General features: G+C 63.4%; 1 protein-coding gene across 1 annotated transcript; it reads right to left on the bottom strand.

The window, feature by feature from the left end:
- Positions 1 to 10,472: 10,472 nt before the first annotated feature.
- On the bottom strand, positions 10,473 to 20,523 carry GRINA (glutamate ionotropic receptor NMDA type subunit associated protein 1). The gene is made up of 6 exons (XM_086875676.1): positions 20,178 to 20,523; positions 18,593 to 18,705; positions 14,867 to 15,067; positions 14,316 to 14,444; positions 12,563 to 12,706; positions 10,473 to 11,060 (listed from the first exon to the last, which is right to left on the bottom strand). The coding sequence occupies exons 1-6, from the start codon at positions 20,506 to 20,508 to the stop codon at positions 10,911 to 10,913; spliced, it is 1,068 nt and encodes a 355-aa protein (XP_086731802.1). The 5' UTR covers positions 20,509 to 20,523; the 3' UTR covers positions 10,473 to 10,910.
- Positions 20,524 to 21,709: the final 1,186 nt, after the last annotated feature.

The following is a 21,709-nucleotide window of genomic DNA, read 5'->3' as shown; positions in this document are numbered from 1 at the left end:
GGCTGTTTTTATAAAATAGATGTTATAGTTACATTTTATATTGTTGGCTTTTTGCAAATATTAAAATGAATGTTACGTGTATAAGAATGAGCAATTTTTGTTGTATTAATATAGTTTTATTTCTATTATTGATGAAATTTAGAAATAGTGGTATAATACGTATATGTTAGTATATTGAATAGTATTAGAATAAAAACTGCTTTTGTTTGTGTAACCCAAAGACTGTGAAACAAAACAACAACAACAACAAAAAAAAAAATAGCTGGAGAACTCCTGCATTTGTAAACTCTCTTATCCAGATGAAGACAGCAGTGCCCAGAACTCTGGGGGGAGGAATTTATTGCATTTCTGGTATCAGAGAATGTAAATCTCGATGGCACCAAGAGGATTGATCTATTGGGAAGGCAGCAAGAGAAAACTGAACAGAAGAACACCAAAAATCCACAGAAGAATGTCTGAATATGTGTGAGAATTTATGGATATGTGTGAGAATTTATGGATATGTGTGAGAATTTAAGGATATGTGTGAGAATTTATGGATATGTGTGAGAATTTATGGATATGTGTGAGAATTTATGGATATGTGTGAGAATTTGTGGATATGTATGAGAATTTATGGATATGTATGAGAATTTATGGATATATATAAGAATTTATGGATATGTAGCAGGATTCTGTTTTTAAGGGACAATCCTTTGTCAGTGAGGTGAATGCAGAGACACCCAGCCAGATCTGTATACTTTACTTTATTTTTTTCTCCTAATTGTCTTTTTCATTAAACTTTTAAGTTCTATAAAAATTAGGTGAACCTCGTTTTTCACAGCCCAGTACCCCTGAATTTGTGCAGAAAGCGGCTGTTTGGCTGAGGAAAGCATTTTTTCCTTTACAAAGGGGATTTTCCCTCTTTCTTTTCCATCTTTCTTTTCCCTCTTTTCCTTCTTTCTTTTCTCTCTTTTCTCTCTTTCTTTTCCTTCTTTTCCTTCTTTCTTTTCTCTCTTTCTTTTCCCTCTTTCTTTTCCCTCTTTTCTCTCTTTCTTTTCCCTCTTTCTTTTCCCTCTTTTCCCTCTCTTCCCTCTTTCTTTTCCCTCTTTCTTTTCCCTCTTTCTTTTCCCTCTTTTCCCTCTTTTTTTTCCCTCTTTCTTTTCCCTCTCTTCCCTCTTTCTTTTCCCTCTTTCTTTTCCCTGTTTTCCTTCTTTTCCCTCTTTCTTTTCCCTTTTTCCCCTCTTTTTTCCCGCACATCTCTCTGGCTGCGCTTCCCCGATTGTCCACACGAGGGCAGCAGCGAGCGTGGGAAACCAGCGCACTGCGCATGCGCAGTCCCGGCTGCGCTTCCCGGGCTCGCCGGCAGGGGGAGCCTGAGCCCCGCCCCCTCCCGGTACCGGCCCGGATCGGTTCGGGATGGAGCGGGATCAGAACCGGGCCCGGAACGGTCCGGGATGGAGCGGGCTCAGAACCGGGCCAGGATCGGTTCAGGATGGAGCGGGCTCAGAACCGGGCCCGGATCGGTTCGGGATGGAGCGGGCTCAGAACCGGTCCGGATCGGTTCGGGATGGAGCGGGCTCAGAACCGGGCCCGGAATGGTTCGGGATGGAGCGGCCTCGGAACCGGGCCCGGATCGGTTCGGGATGGAGCGGCCTCGGAACCGGGCCCGGATCGGTTCGGGATGGAGCGGGCTCAGAACCGGGCCCGGATCGGTTCGGGATGGAGCGGCCTCGGAACCGGTCCCGGATCGGTTCGGGATGGAGCGGGCTCAGAACCAGCTCGGAACCGAGCTGTGACCCCGAGCTGTGACCCTGAGCTGTGACCCCGAGCTGTGACCCCGAGCTGGGCACCGAGAGTGACCCCAGGGACAATCGATGGCCCACGCTGGGGACACTCAGGGGTCAGAGGTGGCAGAGTGACCCCAAGGACAATCGATGGCCCTGCTGGGGACACTCAGGGGTCAGAGGTGGCAGAGTGACCCCAAGGACAATTGATGGCCCTGCTGGGAAGGGCTCAGAGGTCAGAGGTGGCAGAGTGACCCCAAGGACAATTGATGGCCCTGCTGGGGACACTCAGGGGTCAGAGGTGGCAGAGTGACCCCAAGGACAAGCGATGGCCCTGCTGGGAGGGGCTCGGTGGCCGCCCCGCTGCCAGCCCAGAGCCAACACCAACACCCCACGGGTTCCAGGGGCTGGGGGACAAAGGGGACACAGGGGGGCACAGGGGGACACAGGGGGGCACAGGGGGACACAGGGGGACACAGAGGGACACAGGGGGACACAGGGGGACACAGGGGGACACAGGGACACAGAGCCATCCCCAGGGATCCCCGAGGGACACAGAGGGACACAGGGGGGCACAGGGGGACACAGGGGGACACAGGGGGACACAGGGGGACACAGGGACACAGAGCCATCCCCGGGGATCCCCGAGGGACACAGAGGGACACAGGGGGGCACAGGGGGACACAGGGGGACACAGGGCCAGCCCCGGGGACACAGGGGGACACAGGGGGACACAGGGGGACACAGAGCCATCCCCGGGGACACAGAGCCAGCCCCGGGGACACAGGGGGACACAGGGGGACACAGGGGGACACAGAGCCATCCCCAGGGACACAGGGCCAGCCCTGGGGACACAGAGGGACACAGGGGGACACAGAGCCAGCCCTGGGGACACAGGGCCAGCCCGGGGATCCCCTAGGGGGACACACACACAGCCTGGGGGTGCGATGGGCACAGCAGCAGGTGCAGGGGAGGGGTTGACAAAAATAAACCGAGGGAGCAGGGTGGGATCCTGGGAGCAGGGTGGGATCCTGGGGGCATCAGGGTGGGATCCTGTCGGAGAAGGGAGACGCAGACACCAGGTGGTCGTCAAGCAAATCTCGTTTATTGATCATTACACTCGTGTTTAAATACATGATTTAATTAGCTCATACATATTGCAAAAGTATAGCTCATCATTGGTTATTCTGCTATCTATGTTACTGCGGTACATAGCTATGTGCTTCTGCATTCTTGCGGTTACCAGACCGTCCCTGGTTCTTCTTTCTCGTTCTGTCTACCACATTCTTGTTCTCCTCCCCATATCTCAAGGGCAATCCGTCCTTGAGACTGCCTCTGCACTAGTGGTGTTTTATCTCTAGCAAGTTTGTACAGTCATGGCCTTTCTCGCCTAACCATTCTGCCACAAAAGTCTCCACAGGATCCCGAGGACAGGGTGGGATCCTGGGGGCAGCAGGGGATGGGGATCCCGAGGGCAGCAGGGGATGGGGATCCCGAGGGCAGGGTGGGATCCTGGGGGCAGCAGGGGATGGGGATCCCGAGGGCAGCAGGGGATGGGGATCCCGAGGGCAGGGTGGGATCATGGGGGCAGCAGGGGATGGGGATCCCGAGGACAGCAGGGGATGGGGATCCTGAGGACAGGGTGGGATCCCGAGGACAGGGTGGGATCCTGAGGTCAGGGTGGGATCCCGAGGGCAGCAGGGGATGAGGATCCCGAGGGCAGCAGGGGATGAGGATCCTGGGGGCAGCAGGGGATGGGGATCCCGAGGACAGGGTGGGATCCTGGGGGCAGGGTGGGATCCCAAGGGCAGGGTGGGATCCTGGGGGCAGGGTGGGATCCTGAGGGCAGCAGGGGATGAGGATCCCGAGGGCAGCAGGGGATGGGGATCCCGAGGGCAGCAGGGGATGGGGATCCTGAGGGCAGGGTGGGATCCTGAGGACAGGGTGGGATCCTGAGGGCAGGGTGGGAACCTGAGAGCAGGGTGGGATCCTGGGGGCAGGGTGGGATCCTGGGGGCAGGGTGGGATCCTGGGGGCAGCAGGGGATGAGGATCCCGAGGACAGGGTGGGATCCCGAGGACACGGTGGGATCCCGAGGGCAGGGTGGGATGAGGATCCTGAGGACAGGGTGGGATCCTGAGGGCAGGGTGGGATCCTGGGGGCAGGGTGGGATCCTGAGGACAGGGTGGGATCCCGAGGGCAGGGTGGGATCCTGGGGGCAGGGTGGGATCCTGGGGGCAGGGTGGGATCCCGAGGGCAGGGTGGGATCCCGAGGACAGGGTGGGATCCTGGGGGCAGGGTGGGATCCTGAGGGCAGGGTGGGATCCTGAGGACAGGGTGGAATCCTGGGGGCAGGGTGAGATCCTGGGGGCAGCAGGGGATGAGGATCCTGGGGGCAGCAGGGGATGGGGATCCCGAGGACAGGGTGGGATCCTGAGAGCAGGGTGGGATCCTGAGGGCAGCAGGGGATGGGGATCCTGGGGGCAGGGTGGGATCCCGAGGGCAGGGTGGGATCCCGAGGGCAGGGTGGGATCCTGAGGGCAGCAGGGGATGAGGATCCTGAGGACAGGGTGGGATCCCGAGGGCAGGGTGGGATCCCGAGGGCAGCAGGGGATGAGGATCCTGAGGACAGGGTGGGATCCCGAGGACAGGGTGGGATCCCGAGGGCAGCAGGGGATGAGGATCCTGAGGACAGGGTGGGATCCCGAGAGCAGCAGGGGATGAGGATCCTGAGGACAGGGTGGGATCCCGAGAGCAGCAGGGGATGAGGATCCCGAGGGCAGGGTGGGATCCTGGGGGCAGCAGGGGATGAGGATCCCGAGGGCAGGGTGGGATCCTGGGGGCAGCAGGGGATGAGGATCCTGAGGACAGGGTGGGATCCCGAGGGCAGGGTGGAATCCCGAGGGCAGCAGGGGATGAGGATCCCGAGGACAGAAGCAAGGAGAAGCTGCCAGGTCATCTCTGTTCCCCCTGCAGACCGGGGACAGGGCACGGAGAGGAGAGGCTGCACCCCTGGAACAGACCCGGGGATGGGGAGCCGGAGCTGCATCCCCTCCCCAGCGCTCCGTGAGCTCAGAAATGCCCTCAGAGCGCGAGGAGCAGCGCCTGTGTGTGAGAGACGCTTCGGGGTGGACGGTCTGAGACACGGCCCAGGCCTCTCCGGTCGAGTGAGGTGTTAGGAGTTTATCCCAGGGCGTGGGACAGAGACAGAGAGCTCTGTTAGGAGCCAGCAGAGCTCAGAGCAGGCTCAGAGAGAACAACACAAACGGGGTAAAACATGAATCCAGGAGCTCAAGACTTAAGGAAGAGAGTGACAGAAGTGAGAGAGCTGGGAAAAAAGAGTTAAAGAAGAGCAGGAAAGAGCAGGAAAAAGAGAGCAGCAAGAGTAGAAAACGTGAGGCGAGAAGGCCGAGAGGGACGAAGGGAAAACAAGAGAGCCAAGAGAGCGAATTCTCTTTCACAATTGTTTATATAATCTATACATTGAATATTCCATTCCTTCACTAACCAATCTTTCTGAGCGCACCAACACAGGAACATTTGTGTGTGACCGATAGAAATCGCTGCTTTTGCGTATTTTTAGTTGTCTCGGGGTCCTTCAGAGCTTTCCTCATGAGGCTGGGGAGAGCTGAGTTTTATTGGGGGACAGAATGTGTTCTGCCACACCAGCCTGGTTCCTTTGAATTATTTTGAATTATTTTGAATTATTTTGAATTATTTTGAATTATTCAAACCCCGCTTTCATTTCTATTTCCTCCTGAGCCTTTCTGGCTAAAGAGTCATATTTGTCATTTCTTTCTGATTCTGCCTTCCCAGCACCTGTGCCGAGCTCCTCCCGAGCTCACCAGGAATTCCTGCGGGATAACGAGCTCCTCCTCTAACCAGCGGCCTTGGGAACGCATTTCTGTGCCCGCAGAGCAGCCCAGAGGAACATTTCTGCTGTGGCGCTTTCAGAGAGCTCCTGGCCCGAGCTGCAGCCGGGATGGAAAATGGAAAAAATCCTCTGTCCTGTGCCGGGAAACGCCATCCTGAGCCCTGGGAGCGCTGCAGGGAATGCACCGGGAGCGCTGCAGGGAATGCACAGACAGCAGCTGCAGGGAATGCACCGAAAGCGCTGCAGGGAATGCACCGGGAGCTCAACAGGGAATGCACCGGGAGCACTGCAGGAAATGCACCAACAGTGGTGCAGGAAATGCACCGGGAGCGCTGCAGGGAATGCACCGGGAGCACTGCAGGGAATGCACTGGGAGCGCTGCAGGGAAATGCACTGACAGCAGCTGCAGGGAATGCACCGGGAGCTCAACAGGGAATGCACTGGGAGAGCTGCAGGGAATGCACCGGGAGCGCTGCAGGGAATGCACTGGGAGAGCTGCAGGGAATGCATCGGGAGCTCACCAGGGAATGCGCCGGGAGCTCAACAGGGAATGCACTGGGAGCGCTGCAGGGAATGCACTGGGAGCGCTGCAGGGAATGCACCGACAGCAGCTGCGGGGAATGCACCAGAGGAGCACTGCAGGAAATGCGCCGACAGCAGCTGCAGGAAATGCACTGCAGGAAATGCGCCGGCAGCACGGCAGGAAATGCACCGACAGCACTGCAGGAAATGCACCGGGAGCACTGCAGGAAATGCACCGGGAGCGCCGCAGGAAATGCACCGGGAGCGCTGCAGGAAATGCGCCGGGAGCACTGCAGGAAATGCACCGGGAGCACTGCAGGAAATGCACCGGGAGCGCCGCAGGAAATGCACCGGGAGCGCTGCAGGGAATGCACCAGAGGCGCTGCTCTCCTCTGCAGCCCGTTAGATCCCCCCGGCTCAGCCTGCAGCGATTCCCGCCCGGCACTCGCCGATCCCGGGTTGTTTTTCCCGTGTGCTTTAAACACCGAGCGAGCAGCAGAGCCAACAAACCTCGTCCTGCTCCTGCTTCCACTTCAAACCCGCTTTTATTGCGTTTCAAACCCACTTTTATTGCATTTCAAAACCTGTATTTATTGCATTTCAAAACCTATATTTATTTCATTTCAAACCCGCTTTTATTGCATTTCAAAACCTGTATTTATTGCATTTCAAAACCTATATTTATTTCATTTCAAACCCGCTTTTATTGCATTTCAAACCTGTATTTATTTAATTTCAAACCCGCTTTTATTGCATTTCAAACCCACTTTTATTTAATTTCAACCCTGCTTTTATTTAATTTCAAACCCGCTTTTATTGCATTTCAAACCTGTATTTATTTCATTTCAAAACCTGTATTTATTTAATTTCAAACCCGCTTTTATTTAATTTCAAACCCGCTTTTATTGCATTTCAAACCCGCTTTTATTTCAAACCTGCTTCCATTTCAAACCTGCTTTTGCTTTCATTTGAAACCCGCTCTTGGTTTCATTTCCAACCTGCTCCTGCTCTCATTTCCAACCCGCTTTTCCTTTTGCTGCTGCCTTTTGCCGGTGCCACCTTCAAACCCTTCCCAGCTGCTCTGGGAGCTCTGCAGGTGGGGATCGGCGCAGGGATCGGTGCAGGGATCGGCGCAGGGATCGGTGCAGGGATCGGAGCAGGGATCAGAGCAGGGATCGGTGCAGGGATCAGCGCAGGGATCGGCGCAGGGATCGGCGCAGGGATCGGTGCAGGGATCGGAGCAGGGATCGGCGGAGGAGAGCAGGGATTGGGGCAGGGATCGGTGCAGGGATCGGCGCAGGGATCGGTGCAGGGATCGGAGCAGGGATCGGAGCAGGAGAGCAGGGATCGGAGCAGGGATCGGCGCAGCGATCGGCGCAGGGATCAGAGCAGGAGAGCAGGGATCGGAGCAGGGATCGGCGCAGCGATCGGCGCAGGGATCAGAGCAGGAGAGCAGGGATCGGAGCAGGGATCGGCGCAGGGATCAGCGCAGGGATCGGCGCAGGGATCGGTGCAGGGATCACCGCAGGGATCGGCGCAGGAGAGCGGGGATCGGCGCAGGGATCGGAGCAGGGATCGGCTCAAGAGAGCAGGGATCGATGCAGGGATCGGCGCAGGGATCGGTGCAGGGATCGGCGCAGGGATCGGCGCAGGGATCGGCGCAGGGATCGGAGCAGGGATGGGCGCAGGGATCAGTGCAGGGATTGGCGCAGGGATCACCGCAGGGATCGGAGCAGGGATCGGAGCAGGGATCGGCGCAGGGATCGGTGCAGGGATCGGTGCAGGGATCGGTGCAGGGATCGGCGCAGGGATCGGTGCAGGGATCGGCGCAGGGATCGGCGCAGGGATCGGTGCAGGGATCGGTGCAGGGATCGGTGCAGGGATCGGCGCAGGGATCAGAGCAGGGATCGGTGCAGGGATCACCGCAGGGATCGGCGCAGGAGAGCGGGGATCGGCGCAGGGATCGGAGCAGGGATCGGCTCAAGAGAGCAGGGATCGATGCAGGGATCGGCGCAGGGATCGGTGCAGGGATCGGCGCAGGGATCGGAGCAGGGATCGGCGCAGGGATCGGCGCAGGGATCGGAGCAGGGATGGGCGCAGGGATCAGTGCAGGGATTGGCGCAGGGATCACCGCAGGGATCGGAGCAGGGATCGGAGCAGGGATCGGCGCAGGGATCGGTGCAGGGATCGGTGCAGGGATCGGTGCAGGGATCGGCGCAGGGATCGGTGCAGGGATCGGCGCAGGGATCGGCGCAGGGATCGGTGCAGGGATCGGTGCAGGGATCGGTGCAGGGATCGGCGCAGGGATCAGAGCAGGGATCGGTGCAGGGATCACCGCAGGGATCGGCGCAGGAGAGCGGGGATCGGCGCAGGGATCGGAGCAGGGATCGGCTCAAGAGAGCAGGGATCGATGCAGGGATCGGCGCAGGGATCGGTGCAGGGATCGGCGCAGGGATCGGAGCAGGGATCGGCGCAGGGATCGGCGCAGGGATCGGAGCAGGGATGGGCGCAGGGATCAGTGCAGGGATTGGCGCAGGGATCACCGCAGGGATCGGAGCAGGGATCGGAGCAGGGATCGGCGCAGGGATCGGAGCAGGGATCGGAGCAGGGATCGGAGCAGGGATCGGCGCAGGGATCGGCGCAGGGATCGGTGCAGGGATCGGTGCAGGGATCGGTGCAGGGATCGGCGCAGGGATCGGTGCAGGGATCGGCGCAGGGATCGGCGCAGGGATCGGTGCAGGGATCGGTGCAGGGATCGGCGCAGGGATCGGTGCAGGGATCGGAGCAGGGATCGGTGCAGGGATCGGTGCAGGGATCGGTGCAGGGATCGGTGCAGGGATCGGCGCAGGGATCGGTGCAGGGATCGGAGCAGGGATCGGTGCAGGGATCAGCGCAGGGATCACCGCAGGGATCAGCGCAGGGATCGGTGCAGGGATCAGTGCAGGGATCGGAGCAGGGATCGGTGCAGGGATCGGTGCAGGGATCGGTGCAGGAGAGCGGGGATCGGCGCAGGGATCGGCGCAGGGATCGGCGCAGGGATCAACGCAGGGATCGGTGCAGGGATCGGTGCAGGGATCGGCGGAGGAGAGCAGGGATCGGCGCAGGGATCGGCGCAGGGATTGGTGCAGGGATCGGTGCAGGAGAGCAGGGATCAGCGCAGGGATCGATGCAGGGATCAGCGCAGGGATCACCGCAGGGATCAGCGCAGGGATCGATGCAGGGATCAGCGCAAGGATCAGCGCAGGGATCAGCGCAGGGATCAGCGCAGGAGAGCAGGGATCGCCTCTCCAGGGAGAACGGGCGATGGAAACACCGCCCAGCGCCAGGGAACGGGTCGGGAATGGAGGAATTGCGGAATTGGGCTTGGATGGAAAAGGCTCCGAGCCCAGCGCTGCTCGTGGCACTGCCAGGGCCACCCCATCCCCCCATCCCCGACCCCCGGGCACGCCGGCCACCGCTGGACAGCCCTTCCAGGAAAGGAATTTCCCAATTTCCCAATTTCCCAATTTCCCAATTTCCCAATTGAAACCTCCCCCGAGGGTTCCCTCCTCCCCTGTCCCCCGGGAGCAGGACCCCCCCTGACCCGGCCGTGCCGCTGGGCTGTCCCCAGGCTGTCCTTGGGGACACGCTGGGACACTCTGGGACACTCAGGGACACTCAGGGACACGCTGGGACACTCAGGGACACCCAGGGACACTCTGGGACACTCAGGGACACGCTGGGACACTCTGGGACACTCAGGGACACGCTGGGACACTCGGGGACACTCAGGGACACTCAGGGACACTCAGGGACACTCGGGGACACTCAGGGACACTCGGGGACACTCAGGGACACGCTGGGACACTCAGGGACACTCAGGGACACTCAGGGACACGCTGTGACACTCTGGGACACGCTGGGACACTCAGGGACACGCTGGGACACTCAGGGACTCGCAGTGACACGCAGGGACACTCAGGTACACTCTGGGACACTCAGGGACACCCAGGGACACGCAGGGACAGTCAGGGACACTCTGGGACACGCAGTGACACGCTGGGACACTCAGGGACACTCAGGGACACTCAGGGACACTCAGGGACACACTGGGACACTCTGTGACACTCTGTGACACTCAGGGACACTCAGGGACACGCTGGGACACTCAGGGACACTCTGTGACACTCAGGGACACTCAGGGACACGCTGGGACACTCAGGGACCGTCAGGGACACTCTGTGACACTCAGGGACACTCTGTGACACTCTGTGACACGCTGTGACACGCTGTGACACGCAGTGACACGCAGTGACACGCTGTGACACGCTGGGAGATGAACCAGCCGATTTATTAACAGCAGGAGCGGGATGGGGAGGGGGCGGGAGGGGTCGGGGGGTGGGGACAGGCAGGGCTGGTGGCCGGGCGGGGGTCGGGGAGTGGCTCCGTGAGAGGAGCGTGGCTCAGTGCTCGGGGGGCTCTGGGGACACACGGGGACGCTGGCTGCGGGCGGCTGGGGACGCGGGGACCGCGGCTCGGGGGGGGCTGCGGTGCCACCAGCGGCCCTGCCCGCGCTGCCCGAGCGGGGACGGGGAGGGGACGGGACACGGGGGGGGCTCCAAAGTGCTTCCAGTCCACGGGGGGGATCCGCGGTCACGGTGGGGAGCAGCGGGGGGGACCCCGCGGGGCCGGGGAACGCCATGAGAGAACAAAACCGGCTACGGGGAGGGGGTCCCGAGCTGGGGGGGCGCGGGGGGGGGCGGCCCGGGGTCACTCCTTGGCCCTGCCGATGATGGCGAGGATGTAGAGGAAGATGTTGATGATGTCGGTGTAGAGGTTGAGCGCGGCGAAGATGTATTCCTCGGGGCTCAGCGCCAGCTGCTTGTTCCCCAGGATCAGCTGCGTGTCCACCGCCAGGAACTGCGGGACGGGGCGGTGCTGGGGGGCGCCGGGAGCTGCCCCCCGCCCCAAAGCGGCCGGGCGCCCCCCCTGCACACCCCAGCCCAGGGGACACCCCCATGCTGTGTGTGCCCCCCGAGCTGGAGCAGCCAGGGGGGCTGGGGGCACTGCCCCCCTAAACCTAACCCTAATCTGGGAACCCCAGCACTGCCCCCCTAAACCTAACCCTAATCTGGGGACCCCAGCACTGCCCCCCTAGACCCAACCCTAATCTGGGGACCCCGGCACTGCCCCCCTAAACCCAACCCTAATCTGGGGACCCCGGCACTGCCCCCCTAAACCCAACCTGAGAACCCCAGCACTGCCCCCCTAAACCTAACCCCAATCCTAACCCCTAACCCCCAACCCCAGCCTGGGGACCCCAGCACTGCCCCCCTAACCCCAACCCCAGCCTGGGGACCCCAGCACTGCCCCCCTAAACCCAACCCCAACTCTTAACCCCAGCCTGGGGACCCCAGCACTGCCCCCCTAATCCCAACCCCAACCTGGGGACCCTGGCACTGCCCCCCAGCACTTGGGGACCCTGGCACTGCCCCCCTAACTCCAACCCCAACCCCAAAACCCAACCTGGGGACCCTGGCACTGCCCCTGGGGACCCTGGCACTGCACCCCATCAGCATCTGGGGACCCTGGCATTGCCCCCCAGCACTTGGGGACCTTGGAACTGCCCCTGGGGACCCCAGCAGTGCCCCCCAGAACCCCAGGGGACCCCAGCAGTGCCCCCCATCAGCACCTGAGGACCCCAGCAGTGCCCCTGGGGACCCCAGCAGTGCCCCCCACCCCAGGGGACCCCAGCTCTGCCCCCCAGAATCCCCAGGGGACCTTGGAACTGCCCCTGGGGACCCCAGCAGTGCCCCCCAGCCCCTGGGGACCCTGGAACTGCCCCAGGGGACCCCAGGACTGCCCCCCCAGCCCCAGGGGACCCGAGCAGTGCCCCCCAGCCCCAGGGGTCCCCAGCAGTGCCCCCCAGAACCCCAGGGGACCCCAGCAGTGCCCCAGGGGACCCCAGCAGTGCCCCCCATCAGCACCTGAGGACCCCAGCAGTGCCCCTGGGGACCCCAGCAGTGCCCCCCAGCCCCTGGGGACCCTGGAACTGCCCCTGGGGACCCCAGAAGTGCCCCCCAGAACCCCAGGGGACCCCAGCAGTGCCCCCCCAGCCCCCCCAGTGCCCCCCAGCAGTGCCCCCCAGCAGTGCCCCAGTGCCCCCCAGTGCCCCCCAGCAGTGCCCCCCAGCAGTGCCCCCCAGCCCCCCTGGGGACCCCAGCACTGCCCCCCCAGCCCCAGGGGACCCCAGCAGTGCCCCCCAGCCCCCCTGGGGACCCCAGCTCTGCCCCCCAGCCCCAGTGCCCCCCAGCAGTGCCCCCCCAGCCCCAGTGCCCCCCAGCGCCCCCCAGCAGTGCCCCCCAGCAGTGCCCCAGTGCCCCCCAGCAGTGCCCCCCAGCCCCCCCGGGACCCCGACTCACGCAGGTGAAGAGCAGGGCCCCCAGCGAGGCGTAGACGATGTCCACGATGCGGTTCCGGATGAAGATGCAGAGGATGGAGAAGAGGATGAGCACGACCAGGCAGATGATGAGAACGCCCCGGCACGAGGTGAAATCGTACTTGGTCTGTGGGGAGGGGGATTGGGGGGGATCAGAGCCCCGTGGGGAGCCCCCAGACCCAGCAGGGAGCTCAGGGGGAGGGGTCAGAGCCCCCAGACCCAGCAGGGAGCTGAGGGGAGACCCCAGACCCCCCCAGGACCCAGCAGGGAGGGGTCACCACCCTGTTCAGAGCCCCCAGACCCAGCAGGGAGCTGAGAGGGAGGGGTCAGAGCCCCCAGACCCAGCAGGGAGCTGAGGGGAGACCCCAGAGCCCCCAGACCCAGCAGGGAGCTGAGAGGGAGGGGTCACCCCCCTGTTGAGAGCCCCCAGACCCAGCAGGGAGCTCAGAGGAGACCCCAGAGCCCCCAGACCCAGCAGGGAGCTCAGGGGAGACCCCAGAGCCCCCAGACCCAGCAGGGACCTCAGAGGAGACCCCAGAGCCCCCAGACCCAGCAGGGAGCTCAGGGGAGACCCCAGAGCCCCCAGACCCAGCAGGGAGCCGAGGGGAGACCCCAGAGCCCCCAGACCCAGCAGGGAGATGGGGGGAGACCCCAGAGCCCCCAGACCCAGCAGGGAGCCAAGGGGAGACCCCAGAGCCCCCAGACCCAGCAGGGAGCTCAGGGGGAGGGGTCAGAGCCCCCAGACCCAGCAGGGAGCTCAGGGAGGGGTCACCCCCCTGTTGAGAGCCCCCAGACCCAGCAGGGAGCCGAGGGGAGACCCCAGACCCCCCCAGGACCCCGGTGTGGAGCCCCCCAGGAGCAGCAGGGAGCCGAGGGGAGACCCCAGACCCCCCCAGGACCCCGGTGTGGAGCCCCCAGACCCAGCAGGGAGCCGAGGGGAGACCCCAGACCCCCCAGGACCCCGGTGTGGAGCCCCCAGACCCAGCAGGGAGCCGAGGGGAGACCCCAGACCCCCCAGGACCCCGGTGTGGAGCCCCCCAGACCCAGCAGGGACCTCAGGGAGATCCCAGACCCTCCCAGGACCCCGGTGTGGAGCCCCCCAGGAGCAGCAGGGACCTCAGGGAGACCCCAGACCCTCCCAGGACCCCGGTGTGGAGCCCCCAGACCCAGCAGGGAGCTGAGAGGAGACCCCAGACCTCCCCAGGACCCCGGTGTGGAGCCCCCAGACCCAGCAGGGAGCCGAGGGGAGACCCCAGACCCCCCCAGGACCCCGGTGTGGAGCCCCCCAGGAGCAGCAGGGAGCCGAGGGGAGACCCCAGACCCCCCCAGGACCCCGGTGTGGAGCCCCCCAGGAGCAGCAGGGAGCAGAGGGGAGACCCCAGACCCCCCCCAGGACCCCTGAGGGAGGCTGTACCCCCGGTGTGGAGCCCCCCAGACCCATCAGGGAGCCGAGGGGAGACCCCAGACCCCCCCAGGACCCCTGAGGGAGGGGTCACCACCCTGTTCAGAGCCCCCAGACCCAGCAGAGAGCTCAGGGGGAGGGGTCAGAGCCCCCAGACCCAGCAGGGAGCCAAGGGGAGCCCCCAGACCCAGCAGGGAGCTGAGAGGGAGGGGTCAGAGCCCCCAGACCCACCAGGGAGCTGAGGGGAGACCCCAGACCCCCCCAAGACCCCTGAGGGGGGCTGTGACCCCGGTGTGGAGCCCCCCAGGAGCAGCAGGGCAGCCCTGGCGCTGACCTGCAGCGAGAAGATGACGACGGTGAAGCAGACGACGACGGTGATGCCCACGGCCATGATGACGGCCTCGGTGTCGTAGAAGCTGGCGATCATCCCCACCATGTAGGACAGGCTGACGGTCAGGATGGACTGCGGGGACAGGGGGACAGTCAGGGCTGGCCCAGCAGCGTGGCACCCCCAAACACGGCACCTGTGCCCTGATCGGTGTCACCAAACATGGCACCTGTCCCCTGCCTCAGTGTCCCCAAACATGGCACCTGTGCCCTGCCTCAGTGTCCCCTGGGTCAGTGTCCCCAAACACGCCACCTGTCCCCTGCCTCAATGTCCCCAAACCCTCAGTGTCCCCAGCCCCCTGTACCCCCATTCCCAGCCCCCCAGCCCCCTGTACCCCCATTCCCAGCCCCCCAGCCCCCCATTCCCAGCCCCCCTGTACCCCCATTCCCAGCCCCCCCAGCCCCCCTGTACCCCCATTCCCCCCCCAGCCCCCCTGTACCCCCATTCCCAGCCCCCCCCAGCCCCCCTGTACCCCCATTCCCAGCCCCCCAGCCCACCAGGGACACGAGGTTCCAGGGGTGCTTGCGGCGGAAGTCCCCGCAGCAGCTGAGGACGATGAGGGAGATGAAGAAGACGGCGTAGGACACGTAGTAGGTCCAGACGTTGCGCTGCACGAAGCCCCGCACGCCCCTCACGAAGGTGAACACCGTGACGAAGGCGAAGGTGACCGTCAGCTGCAGCGTCAGCACCAGGAACACCTGCACAGGTGGGGAGGGCGTGGCTGACACACTGAAACGCCGTTTTTTCCCCTTTTTTTTGGTTGGGATTTTTCCCCCCCAGCTTCTCTTCCTCCTCGTTTTTCACCACATCAAGTTGTCACACTCACTGGTTTCTCTCTCCTCAGCGCCAGGGATGGAGCCGAGAGAGGGCCCCGCTGGCATTTCCAGCTGCTGGAAGTTTCTCCAGCCCAGGAAAGCGCGGGGTTGGGAGGTCTGAGACCCTCCTTTCCAACCCAGGAGTTTGTAATTCTGTTTTTCCTGTCCCAGAATGGCTCCGAGCTGTGCAAGCTGAGAGGATTTGCTGCCTTTCCCTTCTTTCCCTTCCTTTTCTTTCCCCCCTGTGCTGCCAGGAAACCAAACCCCCTCTCTGGAGAACTCTCCCACACCTCTCTGGCCATTTGGAGAAGTTGGTGTCTGTTATTTCTTATCTTGGCACGTGTAACCTGGATTTGTAGAATGTTTGTAAGATGTTCCTAACTGAGAAAAATAATTATTTCTCTCTCTGATGTTCCCTCCCTCCAAAAATCCCTGTTAAAAGAGACCCCCAGACCCCAAACCCTGGGTCTCTCTTTTGGAATCCTCTGGAATCCTTTGGAATCCTTTGGAATCCTTTGGAATATTTTGGAATACTTTGGAATCCTTTGGAATCCTTTGGAATATTTTGGAATCCTTTGGATTCCCCTTCACAGGAATAAACTGTGCAATGTAACCCAGAGAGAGATTCCACCTGATTTCTTCACTCTATAAACTGGGATTCCTGCAGACAATCAGTGAACCCCACAAACCCCTGCTGGCTCCAAACCTGAGATTTGCTGCCTTTCCCTTCCCTTCCCTTCCCTTCCCTTCCCTTCCCTTCCCTTCCCTTCCCTTCCCTTCCCTTCCCTTCCCTTCCCTTCCCTTCCCTTCCCTTCCCTTCCCTTCCCTTCCCTTCCCTTCCCTTCCCTTCCCTTCCCTTCCCTTCCCTTCCCTTCCCTTCCCTTCCCTTCCCTTCCCTTCCCTTCCCTTTCTTCCCCCCTGTGCTGCCAGGAAACCAAACCCCCTCTCTGGAGAACTCTCCCACACCTCTCTGGGCATTTGGAGAAGTTGGTGTCTGTTATTTCTTATCCTGCTGTGGGGAACCTTGATTTGTAGAAAGTTTATAAGATGTTCCTGAGAAAAATAATTATTTCTCTCTCTGATGTTCCCTCCCTCCGAGAATCCCTGTTAAAAGAGACCCCCAGACCCCAAACCCTGGGTCTCTCTTTTGGAATCCTTTGGAATCTTTTGGAATCCTCTGGAATCCTCTGCAATCCTTTGGAATCCTTTGGAATCTTTTGGAATCCTTTGGAATCCTTTGGAATCCTCTGGAATCCTCTGCAATCCTTTGGAATCCTTTGGAATCCTTTGGAATCCTCTGGAGTCCTTTGGAATCCTTTGGAATCCTTTGGAATCTTTTGGAATCCTTTGGAATCCTCTGGAATCCCTTGGAATCCTTTGGAATCTTTTGGAATCCTCTGGAATCCTCTGCAATCCCTTGGAATCCTTTGGAATCCTTTGGAATCCCTGGGAATCCTTTGGAATCCTTTGGAATCCTTTGGAATCCTCTGGAATCCTCTGGAATCCTTTGGAATCTTTTGGAATCCTTTGGAATCCTTTGGAATCCTCTGGAATCCTTTGGAATCTTTTGGAATACTTTGGAATCCTTTGGAATCCTTTGGAATCCCTTGGAATCCTTTGGAATCCTCTGGAATACTTTGGAATCTTTTGGAATCCTTTGGAATCCTTTGGAATCCTCTGGAATCCTCTGGAATCCTTTGGAATCCTCTGGAATCCTTTGGAATCTTTTGGAATCCTTTGGAATCCTCTGGAATCCTTTGGAATCCTCTGGAATCATTTGGAATCTTTTGGAATCCTCTGGAATCCTTTGGAATCTTTTGGAATCCTTTGGAATCCTCTGGAATCCTTTGGAATCTTTTGGAATCCTTTGGAATCTTTTGGAATCCTTTGGATTCCTCTGGAATCCTTTGGAATCCTTTGGAATCCTTTGGAATCCTCTGGAATCCTTTGGAATCCTTTGGATTCCCCTTCACAGGAATAAACTGTGGGATGCAAACCAGGGAGAGAGAGAGTCCCCCCTGGTTTCTTCACTCTATAAACTGGGATTCCTGCAGACAATCAGTGAACCCCACAAACCCCTGCTGGCTCCAAACCCGAGAGAAGAGAAACCTCATCCCTGAGCCAGCCGGGCCACGCTCGAGGAGATCGAGCCAATGGGGGCGGGGGGGTCCCCACGACCCCCCAAACCCCCCCCGGAGCCCCCCGATGTCTCCACGACCCCCAAACCCCCCCAGAGCCCCCCAAACCCCCCCCTGGAGCCCCCCGATGTCCCCACGACCCCCCAAACCCCCCCAGAGCCTCCCAAACCCCCCCCCGGAGCCCCCCGATGTCCCCACGACCCCCCAAACCCCCCTGGAGCCCCCCAATGTCCCCAGACCCCCCAAACCCCCCCCCGGAGCCCCCTGATGTCCCCAGACCCCCCCGATGTCCCCAGATCCCCCCAAACTCCCCCGATGTCCCCAGACCCCCCCAATGTCCCCAGACCCCCCCAGACCCCCCCGATGTCCCCAGACCCCCCAAACCCCGCCAGACCCCCCAGACCCCCCCGATGTCCCCAGCCCCCCCAGCCCCCCGACCCCCCCAGCCCCCCCCGATGTCCCCAGCCCCCCCGATGTCCCCAGACCCCCCAGACCCCCCTGATGTCCCCAGACCCCCCAGACCCCCCAGATCCCCCAATGTCCCCAGACCCCCCCAAACCCCCCCAGCCCCCCTCCGATGTCCCCAAACCCCCCCAGACCCCCCAGACCCCCCCGATGTCCCCAGCCCCCCCCAAACCCCCCCAGCCCCCAGACCCCCCAGCCCCCCCCGATGTCCCCAGACCCCCCAGACCCCCCAGACCCCCCAGGACCCCCCTGATGTCCCCAGCCCCCCCGAGACCCCCCCAGCCCCCCGATGTCCCCAAACCCCCCCAGACCCCCCCAGCCCCCCGATGTCCCCAGACCCCCCAGCCCCCAGCCCCCCCCAGACCCCCCATCCCCCCAGCCCCCCGATGTCCCCAGCCCCCCCGATGTCCCCAGACCCCCCAAACCCCCCCCAATGTCCCCAGACCCCCCCAGCCCCCCCAGCCCCCCCATCCCCCCCAGACCCCCCCAGCCCCCCCAGCCCCCCCAAACCCCCCCAGCCCCCCAGCCCCCCGATGTCCCCAGACCCCCCAGCCCCTCCAGCCCCCCCAGCCCCCCCCATCCCCCCAGCCCCCCGATGTCCCCAGACCCCCCAGCCCCCAGCCCCCCCCAGACCCCCCATCCCCCCAGCCCCCCGATGTCCCCAGCCCCCCCGATGTCCCCAGACCCCCCAAACCCCCCCCAATGTCCCCAGACCCCCCCAGCCCCCCCAGACCCCCCATCCCCCCAGCCCCCCGATGTCCCCAGACCCCCCCAGCCCCCCCAAACCCCCCCAGCCCCCCCAAACCTTGCGGATGAAGGCCTGCCGGACGCTCTTGTCGTCCCAGTGCGCCGAGGGGAAGTCCTGGTTGTCATAGTAGGAGGGGGGCCCGTCCTCGTGGTAGGTGCTGTGCAGGGGGGCTGTGGGGAGGGGAGGGGGGCGCTGGGTATCGGGGGGGGGTCCCAGGAGCCGGGGGGAGTGGGGTTCTGTGCCCCCCAAAGCGGGTTCTGTGCCCCCCAAAGCCGGCCGGAGCAGCTCGGGGCGCTGTCACCCCCTCCCCAGGGGCACGGCAGGGTCACCCCAGCTGCCCCCCAGGAGCCACGGGGGGGGGTCCCTGCTGCCCCCCCCGAGCCCCCCCAATATCTGCACGGCCAAAATGGGGACCCCCCCCCTCCCAGGGAACCCCCCCAGGAGCCACGGGGGGGTCCTGAGCCCCCCCTGAGCCCCCCCTGAGCCCCCCAATATCTGCAGGGTGCCCCCCCCCCCTCCCAGGGAACCCCCCCAGGAGCCACAGGAGGGTCCTGAGCCCCCCCTGAGCCCCCCAATATCTGCAGGGGGACCCCCCCTCCCAGGGAACCCCCCCAGTGCCCCCAGCCAGGGGCTGCCCCCCAGCCCTGAAGCCCCCAGACTCAAACAGGAGCCCGGGGGGGGTGGGGGGTGGTCTGCACCCCCCAATCTGGCAGCCAGGAGGGTCCCACACTCCATCCGGAGCCCCCCAAGGATGGAGCCCCCCCCCAGGATGGAGCCCCTCCCAATGGAGCCCCCCCAGAATTGAACACCCCCACAATGGAGCCCCCCCAGAACTGAACACCCCCACAATGGAGGCCCCCCAGAACGGATCCCCCCCCAGAATGGATCCCCCCCCAATGGAGCCCCCCAGGACAGAGCCCCCCCCCAGAATAGATCCCCCCAGGACAGAGCCCCCCCCCCCCAATGGAGCCCCTCAGGACAGAGCCCCCCCCCAGAATAGATCCCCCCAGGACAGAGCCCCCCCCCAATGGATCCCCCCAGGACAGAGCCCCCCCAGTGAAGCCCCCCAGAATGGATCCCCCCAGGACAGAGCCCCCCCCAGGACAGAGCCCCCCCAGAATGGATCCCCCCAGGACAGAGCCCCCCAGGACAGAGCCCCCCCCCAGTGAAGCCCCCCAGGACAGAGCCCCCCAGGACAGAGCCCCCCCCCAGTGAAGCCCCCCAGGACAGAGCCCCCCCCCAGTGAAGCCCCCCAGGACAGAGCCCCCCCAGGACAGAGCCCCTCCCCAGTGAAGCCCCCCAGGACAGAGCCCCCCCAGAATGGAGCCCCCCAGGACAGAGCCCCCCCAGGACAGAGCCCCCCCCCCAGTGAAGCCCCCCAGGACAGAGCCCCCCCCCCAGTGAAGCCCCCCAGGACAGAGCCCCCCCAGGACAGAGCCCCCCCCCCCAGGACAGAGCCCCTCCCCAGTGAAGCCCCCCAGGACAGAGCCCCCCCAGAATGGACCCCCCCAGGACAGAGCCCCCCCCCCCAGGACAGAGCCCCCCCCCCAGTGAAGCCCCCCCAGGACAGAGCCCCCCCCCCAGTGAAGCCCCCCAGGACAGAGCCCCCCCCCCAGTGAAGCCCCCCGCTGCCGGTACTCACAGTCCTGGTCTCCGGGCACCATGGGCTGGGGCTGGGCGTAGGGGGGCTGCCCGTAGGGCCCCTGGGGGTACGGCCCGGGGGGGGGGTACGGCCCGGGGGGGTACGGCCCGCCCGGGGGGGGGTACGGCCCGCCCGGGGGGGGGTACGGCCCGCCAGGGGGGGGGTACGGCCCCGGCCCCGGCGCGAAGCCCGGCTGGGGGTAGGGGGCAAACTGGGGCTGGGGGTAGGGGGCCACGGGGTAGGGGGGCTGCGGGTAGGCCGGGGGGGCCGTGGGGGGCTGCTGCCCCCCGAAGCCGTCGCTCGTCACCAGGAAACTCTTCTCGTGGGACATGGCGACCCCCGGGCTGCGGCCGCTGTGGGGAGGGGGACACGGCTTAGAGAGGGCACTGTCACCCCCCTGCTGCTGTCACACCCCCACTGCAGCCCCCAGACCCCCCCAGCCACTGTCACCCCCCCCAGTGCAGCCCCCAGACCCACCCTGCACTGTCACCCCCCTGCTGCTGTCACACCCCCAGGGACCCCCCAGTGCAGCCCCCAGACCCCCACAGCCACTGTCACCCCCCCAGTGCAGCCCCCAGACCCACCCAGTGCAGCCCCCAGACCCACCCAGCACTGTCACCCCCCTGCTGATGTCACACCCCCAGGGACCCCCCAGTGCAGCCCCCAGACCCACCCAGTGCAGCCCCCAGACCCACCCTGCACTGTCACCCCCCCAGTGCTGCCCCAGACCCCCCCAGCCACTGTCACCCCCCAGTGCTGCCCCCAGACCCCTACAGCCACTGTCACCCCCCTGCTGCTGTCACACCCCCAGGGACCCCCCAGTGCAGCCCCCAGACCCCTACAGTGCAGCCCCCAGACCCACCCTGCACTGTCACCCCCCCCAGTGCAGCCCCCAGACCCCCACAGCCACTGTCACCCCCCAGTGCTGCCCCCAGACCCACCCAGCACTGTCACCCCCCCCAGTGCAGCCCCCAGACCCCTACAGCCACTGTCACCCCCCTGCTGCTGTCACACCCCCAGGGACCCCCCAGTGCAGCCCCCAGACCCCTACAGTGCAGCCCCCAGACCCACCCTGCACTGTCACCCCCCCCAGTGCAGCCCCCAGACCCCCCAGTGCAGCCCCCAGACCCCCCCAGTGCAGCCCCCAGACCCACCCTGCACTGTCACCCCCCTGCTGCTGTCACACCCCAGGGACGCCCCAGTGCAGCCCCCAGACCCCCCCAGTGCAGCCCCCAGACCCCCCCAGTGCAGCCCCCAGACCCCCCCAGTGCAGCCCCCAGACCCTCATGCCCGTTACCCCCCCACAGCCCCCAGCCTGTCCTCAGCAGCCCCCCAAGGCCGGGGGCTCTGCAGCCCCCGGGCAGCCCCGGGTTGGGGTCCCCTGTCCCGGTTTGGGGTCCCCTGTCCCGGTTTGGGGTCCCCCGTCCCGGTTTGGGGGTCCCTGTCCCGGTTTGGGGTCCCTGTCCCGGTTTGGGGGTCTCTGTCCCGGTTTGGGGTCCCTGTCCCGGTTTGGGGTCCCTGTCCCGGTTTGG

This window comes from Cyanistes caeruleus, chromosome 1 (genome assembly GCF_971803275.1).
Source record: "Cyanistes caeruleus chromosome 1, bCyaCae1.hap1.1, whole genome shotgun sequence".
In the NCBI taxonomy this organism is placed as follows: Eukaryota; Metazoa; Chordata; class Aves; order Passeriformes; family Paridae; genus Cyanistes; species Cyanistes caeruleus.
The sequence above is the reverse complement of the archived record's forward strand: the minus strand, read 5'-3'. Positions and strand labels throughout refer to the sequence as shown.

Coding starts and splice junctions, on each gene's coding strand:
- GRINA (XM_086875676.1), bottom strand. CDS start 20,508: ATGTCCCACGAGAAGAGTTTCCTGGTGACGAGCGACGGCTTCGGGGGG. Junction 18,706..20,177: donor GGTGCCCGGAGACCAGGACT/GTGAGTACCGGC, acceptor CCCTCCCCACAG/CCCCCCTGCACAGCACCTAC. Junction 14,445..14,866: donor CCTGGAACCTCGTGTCCCTG/GTGGGCTGGGGG, acceptor CTGTCCCCGCAG/TCCATCCTGACCGTCAGCCT.